An 11,590-nucleotide genomic window follows, 5' to 3' on the forward strand; every position below is an offset into this window, starting at 1 on the left:
AAAATGAATAGCTTTGGATCATTGGACTGTCGGTCGAATAACACATACCAACTGAAGACATCATGTTGAGCTCTGGGAAGTTATACAGGGCATGTTTCATTATTTTCTGACATTTTATTGACAATCAATCAATTTAAGAAAAGAATGAGAATGATACCCTTTTTGTGTGATGGAAACAAAGAAATCTCTAAAATATATTTTATATTACTGTGAAAATATCAACAAATTTGTCCTTTAAACAACTGTATTAATTCAAGTTTCTATCTATCTATCTATCTATCTATCTATCTATCTATCTATCTTAAAAATAATAAGGTGCGTGTCCTAACACATCAATAGTAATTTTACTGCGTCCTTTTGTCCCAGTGACATCCCAGGGCAGATCTCTGGTATTCCCAAACATGTTTTCTATTGCTTCCAGGAAGATGTTCATCTGGAGCTCTGTTTTTCAGCCTGCACAAAATTAATTTGACACAACAGAAAAACACTGGCCACTGCCACTAGTAAATGTCAGCTTTTTTTGCCATAGGCCGAAGGCAGTCAATAAGGCGAATATCGTTACTGTTAGGGGTGTTCAGTCGATTACTGCCCAGGTGTAAGACAAACACACGTTTATAGATAGCTTTGTTGATCTTGATATATCTTAACTTTAACTATAATGCTAATTAAGTAGTCATATAATATTATTTTGTGCAGTACTTTAATACATTGTTGGATCAGAAATACTGCTATTATTTGCTTAAATCACTGAAATCACCAGGCGTCTTTTTTGGACAGGCCTTTAATTCCTCTCACACAAAACTGTTGTTCCGCAAAGATCAGGAAATACATTCAAATTGTTTATTTAAAACGGTATTAATATTACTTGTTTGAAAATTATGCAATTATGAATCACTCATTTGATCTTGCTCCGACAGACACAGCATCACAGAGACAGAGAGTTATGGCACTCGAGGATTTTGGCACCCGGCATACCGACACAACACCACGTTATCCTGTTAAAACAATATGAATAACTTTCAGGGTAATCGAGGAATGGACACATAATTTGAGGCAGCTAACAACCCGGTTTTATAGATCTGAAGAACTTCTATAAAGAAATGAACTGCTTGGCAGCCAGACCAGGCGTCTAATTGAGACAGGCCTTTGTCTGTCAAAATGTGTAGCCACACCAGGCCAGTAAAAAGGACTGGGCTTTTAATTTAAGTTTTACAGAATAACTTCAATCACCAATGTTGAAGTCATGACAAGTGGGCCGTAAGTGCAAAATTATTACATGTAAAGTAAAGAAAGTCACACTTTTACACTCTCAGAAGCACTGTGAAATATTTGTATGATGTTAAATGAGTACAAAGACTGTCGTTATAAAGGTTTGTTATTTAACTCGTTGTCCTCAACATGCCTGGCCTGCGTAGTGATTTCACACAGGTAGTGATTTTCCCACAAGTGCTTTTCAATATCACACAAAGAGCATTAACTCCTGCATTCAGCCGTGGGTTGTGTGCGTAGGTGGAAAAACAACTGCAATACCATAGAGAGGAGCGAGTGAGAGACACATGCCAGGTTTGAAAACACTGCATGTCTTGAGACTGAAGCTGAAGATTGAGATGCTTCTCGTGGAGAGATAAGTGTCTGTTTCTTGTATAGTGTGGGATAATTGAACTTGCAAAATGGTGGAATAATCTTTGATCCATTTATCCTCGTGAATACGAAAAACTTTTACATTGTGTTTTTTTCTTAAAGTTCAGAGCCAATAGCTGAAGATTTCTTTAACTCACTTCCGATTATTTTCTTCATAACAGATTTCATGTGTATGTGTGTGTGTTTGCCCCGTAGTCAGACATTCGTAACAACCCGCTGGTGCAGCAGAAGCAGAGTAATGACCCCAGTATGTTTCTGTGTATGCTGCGATTTGTACGCAGGGCTCGATTGCAAAACAGCACATACACAGCCGTCTCTTTACATGATCATATCGACCTTGACTTCCCCTTAATGATGCCTCAGAGTGCGTGTCCTCTCCTTCCCTCCCCCTCTGTGTCCTCTCTGTCCTACCTACCGCCGCAGGATAATGTGCTTTATAACTTCTATGACTTATTACTGCTCAGCACAGCAGAGCATACGCCGCTTAAATCAATTTAATGCCAATTCTCACAGTCTCCCTTTCTGAACCATGATTCTAACACTATTTAAAATGACCTACATGGATTGATCGTACCAAAAACAGAGCTTAGGGGTTTTGAATCTAGGACATTGTGTATTGCGTTTTCCTCTCATACCAAGCACCTCAGTGAGCGAGCCTTCTGCTTTATTCCCTATCGCTGGGCTCTGGCTAATGAAATATTATGGGAAGACTCTATTCATATCTAGCAGGCCTAATGGGAAAGAAGAGCCTTTGTAAGCAGATTGCCTCACTCTGAGAGGGCAGTGCTGTACCTCTGCTGTATCCACACCGATCTGTTGTGACTGTGTGAAGTGAAAGTCAATGAGGCCCGAAGGTCACTTTGACTAAACAAATGTCTTTAAACACATTAAGCGTTTAATTATTCTCCTGAATGTTCAGAGAGAAATATTTTGGAGTATTTTTATTGTCAGTTTTATGACATGTAGTCATTTAACAAGACATCTCTGTTAAAATGTGAGCAAATTAAAGGACGAGTTTGACATGATGGGAAATGCACTAATTAGAGTTAGATGAGACGACTGATACCACTCTTAAATACTTCACCCCCCAAATGATCATTTGTTTATCAATTACTCACCCTGTGTTACACTGCATTTAAGAAGACAACTTGTTTTTTTGCACGTCTCATGGTAAACGAGGAATCCAAAAAAAGAAACTTTCCTCATGAACTGAAGTCATAGTCGTCAGAGTTGACAAAAGCAAACCATAGCAAAAGTAAGGCTGATATTGACAAAATTAAATATCACCATATTATCATCAGGGTGTGATGGGGTACTCTCTGTACCATGCGTACACATAAATGAATGCCCAGCTGTCTAAGAAAATGTAAACACACACCTGTTAACTAAATGCATAGCATATTGAAACCGCAACTGCTTTAATAGACAACAATATTTAAAACAGTCAATCTACTAATGCATTGGCCAAATGTATTAAATAACTATGAAATCGATTCCCTTACATCATCATCAATTACTGTCATAACTAAAATATCAATAAAAAAACAGTCCGATCTCACAATGGAGTATATGAGAACATCCATACTGATATGTAACGGTTTTAGTTTCCATTGTTTTTATTTTCTTGGTCTTCAGTGTTCAGCTCCTCCCATCAATTCCTAGTGCCATGACATTGCACATATGTAAAGCATTAAGCATATATGAGATTCTGATTCAGCTCCAGGCAGGAGCTAAGGCGGCATATCTGGCCTTGAACACAGAAACAACTTTACCGCTCTCTCGAAGATTCACCTCCAGGCTTATTTCCTTATATAGAGAAATTGGGTTGTGGCAGTACGCTGATTGTAAATGCACGTGCCTGTCAATTTAGAATGATCCTGATTCCCAGAACACAACTGGCCAGTGTGCACGTGTCATGAACTGGACTGAATTTTGTGCACATAGTAAGAACATTTCTATTCACATGTTAGTAAACGAGGCACATTGAGAATGGTATCCGTCTTCGGCCTCTCGGCAACTCGAACAATTCAGCAGTCCTGGACCTAAATTAGACACACAATGTTGAGTCTAAGTTGGTCTAATACCACCATGACACCATCTTTAAAAACATTAATATCTGGGAGTTAATTGACACAGCCTATCATAATAAAACCACATTAATTAACAAGCTCCTTGTACACAATATGTGAGTTTATCACAGGTGTTGGTGACAGCTTAAGTGTTATGTGGCTCTTTGTTTGTTTACCTTGTAGCTGAGAGCACTTAGCACTGGCTTGGTGTGTTTGGCCTCATATTACCTGATGTCTTCAGATCAATATATACAGATACAACAAGAATTTACATTGTGGCGTCGATATTCAAGGTAATAAGTAATGCTGTGTGCAGCGCAGACTTCTTGGAACACACTTGAAGTTTGACTGCGCTGATTAATGCTCAACACTTGCAGTATACAAACTGTGTCTTATTAATGACCTCACCTTATTTTATCAGGGAGGTGTCAGACTCACACACACACACATGCACACCCACATAATATAGTTGTATGTTCTCTCTCGCACTCACTATCAGTGTCTGTCTGTGTTTCCTCAGACCTCCTGGTGGACATGCTGGGAGTCATGGCCAGTTACAGCATCACAGTCAAGGAGCTGAAGCTGCTTTTCAGTATGCTGAGGGGAGACAACGGCATCTGGGTGAGTTGGTGGACACTTAAAAGAGTTTTTGTGTGTGTGTACGAGTGGGTGTTGTTATTGTTTTCACCACAGTAATATTTTTGCCCAGAAGACATAGTTATATCTACTGGTGCTTTGCAGGTGCTGGTAAACAAACATTAACATTGTGAAATTGTTAAAAAATAGCATCATTATTATACATTGCTTTATAAACTTACGCTACTCTAACTTCCACTCCAGGTGGCGAAGCTTCAGCTCGGTAAAGACTTTCTGATGTTGCTTGTCTGTCTTGACTTTTACAACTTACCCAGAACTGCTATCCATCATTGGATTCAGTAGCCATTTTGATTTTCTCTAAAAACACAATGCCATATTTCTCAGTTGGATTTTCAGTGGAAAAATGCCTAAATTGATGATTACTGTGTCATTTTTAATTGGGTATATGTTTAATCTTTTATTGGTTTGAAAATTAAAAGTTACACATTGATTATTGCCGCAAAAAATGAGACATTTCACTTTTCTTGATATGCTATTATTCCACAATTAATAGCTGTGGAGGCTATATTTATTCTACACTAGATTAATTATATAGCACAAGCTTGTTTGTAAGTCATTAGTCTGGATGACACTTAATGGGATGGTTGTGCTAATAGACTAGAATAATAGAGGATGGGTGTGTGTGTGTTTGTGTTTGGATTGATTTGCAAGTGTATGTCAAGACAAGGGCAATTTAGCTCACGTTTACAATTTTCTTTTACCTCTTGTAATCAGCATTATTAATGCAACAGAGGTTTGAGCATGTTATTTTTATTCGAGTGATGGTTTAAAAAAACAAACAGCGACAGCCTAATCAGCTGTGAAGGTGAGACACTCTGTGAATTCACTATTATTTTTCTCCAGGTGAGTTCTTGTGGGGAGGTTGACATTTTTGCCATATACTTACACTCTATATATACATATATTCCCCACCTTCTATTCCTGCCCACCAAGCAGACCCACAGGAGTAAATGCATCGCTCAGGGGCTCATTTCTGCTTCTTCTCCTTTGTTAGACTTTTTCACCAAGCGAATGGAGATCCCAATCAGCCACAACATTTCCTCATCTCTGACTTCCTCTACCTTCGCACAGCCGGCTCAGAAACTTTTCTCATTGTGTGCTTCCAAATAGGTATTTTTGTTGGTCGTGGTTACTGTTAGTGGACACAGACCTGCATTACTTTGCAGGTTATTAGAAAGTTTAACTAATAAGTTTCCTGCTTCACTTTAACATCAAGGTGAACCTCTCTTAATGCCTTTGCACATCAAGCCACATTTGAAAATAAATACGACCTCACATTATGTCACCAGGTTTGGTTTACTGCGTTTTTTGCGTGTGTGTGTCCCTATCTTAGACATGCTGACAGCTGCTCATCAGAATCACTTAGACAGCAGAAATTGGCGATCTTCTTTTTAATGTTTGATTCTAGTATTGCTACCAGTGTATCAAATTTGACCACTAAATTCTGAAATAGTCACTTGCAAACGATCAGTATGATTCCACAGCTCGGCAGGTAAAACTCTCCTTTTACTGTTTTGTACCTGTCATAAGCATGGGTGCAACTTATACCCATCAGCTACACACGAGCCTAACTAAAGCTAGCAGCAGACCAAAGACAAGTGATATTTTAGCGGATCAGCTGAGTACCTGTATGGTTAACAGTGCCACAAAACTAGGTGCACTCAAGACAGTCAGCTTGCGACACTATTTAGATGCACATAAAACACATCTGTGGTGTGTGTGTGTGTCTGTGAAACTCCGGCAGCAGACGAACCGCAGAGCAGTGCACCCCTTAATGACACCAAAAGGCAGTAGAGATGCGGCATTGTTTTTATTACATGACTATTTTGGTACAAAAGTTTACCCACCATTTACTAGCCAAACATAAAATCTACCCGCATTTGGTGCTTGGCAGGCGCTCATTTCAGTCCCTTTATGATTTTCAAAACCATATACAAATTTAGTGTGTGGAGACATTTTTACACATGACTGCTTCAGGCTGTCAACGTGAAAACACCTAGTTTTACCCTGTGAGTTGCACAGTTCCTCCTAAATTATCCAAAAGAACGTATGGAGAAATACTGCAGGCCATAGCTGTGCTGATTCATGCTTTCTTTTAGAGCTACAATGCCACATTTACTTTGAGTACCTGTAAGTGAGACTAATTCAGGAGCTAAGCATCGGGAGTTGTTTGTACAGATTCCACTTACAGTGCTACTTGTTGTTGTCATTTTAACTGCTCCCTGTAGTTTGCTGATTAGCCTAGCTTCCACTCACTGAGTTAAGTTGATGTTTTAAAACCAAACTGTGGACATTTGGGATGGTTCTGTGAGGCTAACACTTCTCCTCTGCCATCCTTGCTCACGAGGTGCACAGGAATCGCGATGCCTTGGCAGCTGCTGGTGTTTGCTAGCTAAGTCAATACAACCTGGTCCCTTCTCGTCCTTCTCCCCTCCACTCAGGCCTCAGGACAACCACTATCAACAACCCCTGGTCACTGATCAGTGGTCCATAGCGACTCTATCATCCATCCCTGCAGCCCTCTCTCTGTACCTCCTCTGTCTAATAACTATCCCTACCACATCCACCTCGCTCCTGTTTCCCAGTCTTTTCCAATTTCTCCTCCCCCAGCAGGCCTCTCTAGAGACAGATCGATTAAGGGTTGCCATGGTATTGATGAGGTGTTGTCGGGGGATGGCGGGGGTGATTGAAGAGGTATTGATCCAGTGGGGTTGTGGTACAGATTTGATGTCACACCATGTTTTTTTTTTAACACAGCCCCCCCTCTGTGCCTCTGATAGTCGGCAGTTTGCACATAATAATGACAATTTTCCTCTCCTCTCCTCTCCTCTCCTCTCCTCTCCTCTCCTCTCTTTCAGCCAAGACACGCCATCAAGCTCCTGTCAGTGCTGAACCAGATGCCTCAGAGACACGGTCCTGATACCTTCTTCAACTTTCCAGGACGCAGTGCGGCGGTGAGACTGATCAGTATACAAACACACACACCTGAGCGTCATTATCAAGAATTAGCCAAATTTGTTCTTTGTGTGCCCAAATTGCTAAAGAGTCCTCCATGGCATTCCTCGCCGCATTTAGTCAGCACATCTTAATTGGCACTTTCCTCCGCCAGTGCGGGGAATTGAATGGTGAAAAGGATGTAATGACTGACTGAGTGGTATATTGATTATTATAAACATTGGCAAGAGCTGATCTAATGTGTGTATCCTCCCCCTCAGGCCATAGCATTGCCGCCAATTGCCAAATGGCCTTACCAGAACGGATTCACTATCAACACTTGGTTCAGACAGGATCCACTCAACAACATCAATGTGGATAAAGACAAACCGTACCTCTACTGGTAAGTAGAACGCTGTTCATCTGGACTGTTACTTAATGAACATAAAACTCCTTGTAATGGGAACTGGGACTGGAAACATTTTAGACTAGACGGGCTCTCAGAGAGCGCAGACCTCCGCCAAGGCCGAATGCCCTATCTTGCAATGTTAACGAAAGTGAAAAATAATTAGTGTATGCACCCTGTGATTAGGATCCGCTCCAAAATTTAATGGGTTTTTCCTTGGCCCATGCTTTAACCTTCTACCAAGTTTTATGAAAATCAGGCCAGTACTTTTTCTGTCATCGTGCTGATAATCTAACAAACCCAACCAAAAATATTTCCTCCTTGGCAGATGTAAAAATCCACTCTTCAACACTTCAGCACTGTCACAGTATTTCTATTGGCCTTTAATATTTCAATTCTTTGCTGGCTTTGTTGACCCAATGACATCACAATGATATTTTTTGCCAGCGCTGTTACAGAGGAATCAAAAACATCAGTGGGAAACATCAGGTTTTTGAGTGAGTCCTTCAGGATCACAGATGAAGGGCTTCTTTGTAGACTCTCCATTTTCAACACTCGCAGTGACAAAAAGATGCAGAAATACCAATTTCTCCTTCAGCAGTAGTCCTCAATGCTCAAGAAATTTTACTTGTTGTGTAAGAAGTCTACCTCTTGTTGACCGCACAAACTGTCTCTCTTGCTTCTGCCATCACTATTGATCCGAGCAAAGAAAAGCACACAGCTGAATAAAACAAGTTCAGGCCTGTTCCTGCTGGGTGTCAAAAGGCATTTTGGTTAAAGTAAGATGAAACTAGGTGAAGTGAACATAAATGACGCAGGTTGAGGATGAGTGCACTGCACTTAATCACAGTATGAGAAAGCACTCAGTGGACTGCAGGCCGAATAATCTCCCACATTAACTTTCCACACTGTACAGGGGCAGGTGATTGAATACTTACAGACAGGAAACCAATGTTTGAGCCACTGATGGATTCTAGGATGTTTAAAGGGGACTTGTTACATTCTTTCTCAGGTTCATACATGTACTTTCGGTTTCTACTAGAACATGTTTACGTGTTTTTTATACTGTCTGTGCCGGAGCACCGCTATTCACCCTGTCTGAAACACTCCATTCTAGCGCCTTCTTCTTCTTCTGGCGTATGTCCTTAGACCTTCAGCTCAGTTGAGGCAAGCCAGTCCAGTGTTTCATCGTCTAGGTCAATTAGACCATAGTTGCCATTCGGTGGCCGGTGTTTGGGGCAGCTGGTTATTATGTGTTCCACAGTTTGTAGTGGATCCCCACATTCACAGTGGGCACTGTCCTCAAGACTCCATTTCTGCATCGCTGCTCCAAAGCATCCTACGCCTGTCCTCAAGCGGTTGAGGGTTGTCCTTTGCTTTCAGGGCAGGTGCTGGCCAAGAACATCAGTCCCTCCATTTTGCCTCGACCCAGGCAGCCTTGGAGGTATCAGATGGTGTTGGACAGAGCAGTTCTTGTGTGTGTGTGGCAAAGGGGTCCCGGGACTTGAGCTGCAAGCAGACCGCACCGACAGTAGCGCGTATCTCTTTAAACCCTCCCCAAAAAAGCCCAATCTGCTCCAAGTGATCAGCGTTTCTTCCGTATCTTGGCATCTCTGCGCCATCATTGCAGCTGGTGAATGACTGTAACGGAGTATAGCAGCACTTTCTACCGTGACAAATCAGCAATAAAAGCTTCTCAACGTATGAAGTCACAACTGAACATGTTCCAGCAGGAATATGATCCGAAATCGGGGAGAAATTAACAACATACGCAACAAGATGACATGTTTCTGTGATGCGTGAAGGAAATGACTGTGTATGCCGGTGCTTTCTACCATAAAAAATGACCAGTAAAAGCTTTTTAACACAACTGGACATGTTCTGACATGATTAGGATTTGTAATCAGGGAGAAATTAACAACACTGACAACCAAGATATCAGATTTCCCTGATGTTAGCATGTAGCTACATGTAGCAATGTAGGCTAAGTAATGTAAATAATTAAAGTAGCATACCTGGAGCAGATGACCATAAAGAAATCTGTCATGAACGCATGTCAGCTAGTAGCCAAAATAGAGAAAACATGTTTACTTTGACCACGTTTAATATAAGCATCTGACATTGTGACATTATATATATGACAGAAAATTTTGTTTCTTTTAGAAGCATGAATGTGCACAGTAGATGTCAGGTGTTGGTTTTCACGATATGTCAGAATTTCAGAGCTCAGCCGGATGGTAGAGTCAAAGCAGAGGTCATTGGATCAGCAAAATTTATAACTTCAGTATTGTGCCATCCATTAATTAATTATTCTTATCAAACAATTTATAGTCTAATCCAGGGTAGACAACCTGCGTCTTTTAGCCCCTTTCCAGTAGCTGCCTGTGGCTGAATGAAAAAAAATTTTCTTTCTTTTTTTTGTTACATTTTAAGTTTTATTTATTGTTGTACACCCATAGTGATTCTTAACTCTTGAACTGTCAAAATGCATAGCCTGTACACCATTTCGTCAATGGAAATGTGCGTTGTAACTGGCCTCTTCCTCTAAAAACATCACTAGCGATGGCTACAGTAGCCTTGGGTCCTCCTAGCTTTATTATGGGGCTCAAATATGTTTTGTGGCTCCACTCAATTTTTTTTTTCTTTTTTGCCAAAAATGGCTCTTTTGATAGTAGAGGTTGCCGACCCCTTGTCTAGCCTATCAAATAACAAATTTTACAAGGCTATGAAATAAGAAAAGTAACAAATCCTCACATCTGAGAAGCTCTGTTCAGATAATGGTCGGCATTTTTGTCCAGTTGTATTAGAGCTGAGGTTTTATTCTTGAGTGTGTTAATGTGTTCAATCAACCAGAGATCTTTTGGCCTCCAACAGAGAGGTGATCACATATCTGAATGCACCTTGTACAAAATAAAGGATTTCTGAACCAGTCTAAAACTTTACTGCAGCTTCTTTCTGAGCAATTAGTTCAGCGTTATTTTTATTCAGAATTCACCAAGAGTTCCTTTACTGAATCACTCATGATGAACATTTAACTGATCAGACCGAATGACACGGGTAGGAAGTTAATAGATAAACAGATAATGAATTAGAACATAACTTTAAATGTCAAGACACTCCATTATGAGCGCGCTGCTGGGTGGATGCCTCCGCTCGCAGCTGTGCAGCTCTGGACCTCTCTGGCCTCGACGTTAGTGTTGTAAGTGCAAGCCGTTAGCCACTATGAAGCTTCATTAGCTCTGACCTTTTATTTAATTGAACTCCTTTACTCCGCTGCTCGGCTTCTTCCCTCCACCTCTTCACTCTGTGGCGCTAACCAGCCCCCCCCTTACCTCTCCTCCCCCCCTCACAGAGTCAAACTTCTTTAGAAACAGAAAGGTTTTGCTAAAAAACAAGGGAAGCAGTCGTCTACAGGAGGGATGACATGCGTCCATATATCTCTGGATACCATCAGGGGAATAAACTCTGATCATGCAAAGTGTCGGGATGTAATCCTGTTGCCTTAGTAACCGTTTGTCAAGTTGTCATGGTAAGTGCAGAGCGAGAGAGGGAGGGTGCCCCCCTCTCATCTTGCCCAGGTCTTATCATCCTCCCCCAGATGCAGCTGCTACTCCAGCCGCCTGTCTCGCAGTGGCCTCCACAGCTGCATGAAGGCCGCGATAACACACTATATGCTCTCCTAACGTCCACCAGGGATTCACTTGAGAGGGATTTATATCTGCTCTCTGGCTCTGCTGCGCGTGTGATCCTTCGGGCCTATTTTAGAAGTGAAATGTGTCTTGTTGTTTTTGTGAAGAAGCTTAGCTGCAAGACCGGGTTTTACGTGGTGGTTACCAGTGCGGGGAGAGAAACGTGATGAGGGGGGAGAAATGGAGGGAAGGAG

The 11,590-nt window shown here is 41.3% G+C and overlaps 1 protein-coding gene across 12 annotated transcripts in view; it reads left to right on the top strand.

Moving 5' to 3' along the window:
- Positions 1-11,590, top strand: part of nbeaa (neurobeachin a) — a 117,388-nt gene that overhangs the window by 35,655 nt on the left and 70,143 nt on the right. For all 12 annotated transcript variants that reach the window (XM_050040328.1, XM_050040330.1, XM_050040335.1 and 9 more), the window contains exons 3-5: positions 4,231-4,331; positions 7,226-7,321; positions 7,583-7,704. In XM_050040328.1, the coding sequence (XP_049896285.1) occupies positions 4,231-4,331; positions 7,226-7,321; positions 7,583-7,704 (319 nt within the window). The remainder of the gene's footprint in view (positions 1-4,230; positions 4,332-7,225; positions 7,322-7,582; positions 7,705-11,590) is intronic.

The sequence above is a fragment of the Epinephelus moara genome, chromosome 3 (assembly GCF_006386435.1).
Source record: "Epinephelus moara isolate mb chromosome 3, YSFRI_EMoa_1.0, whole genome shotgun sequence".
In the NCBI taxonomy this organism is placed as follows: Eukaryota; Metazoa; Chordata; class Actinopteri; order Perciformes; family Serranidae; genus Epinephelus; species Epinephelus moara.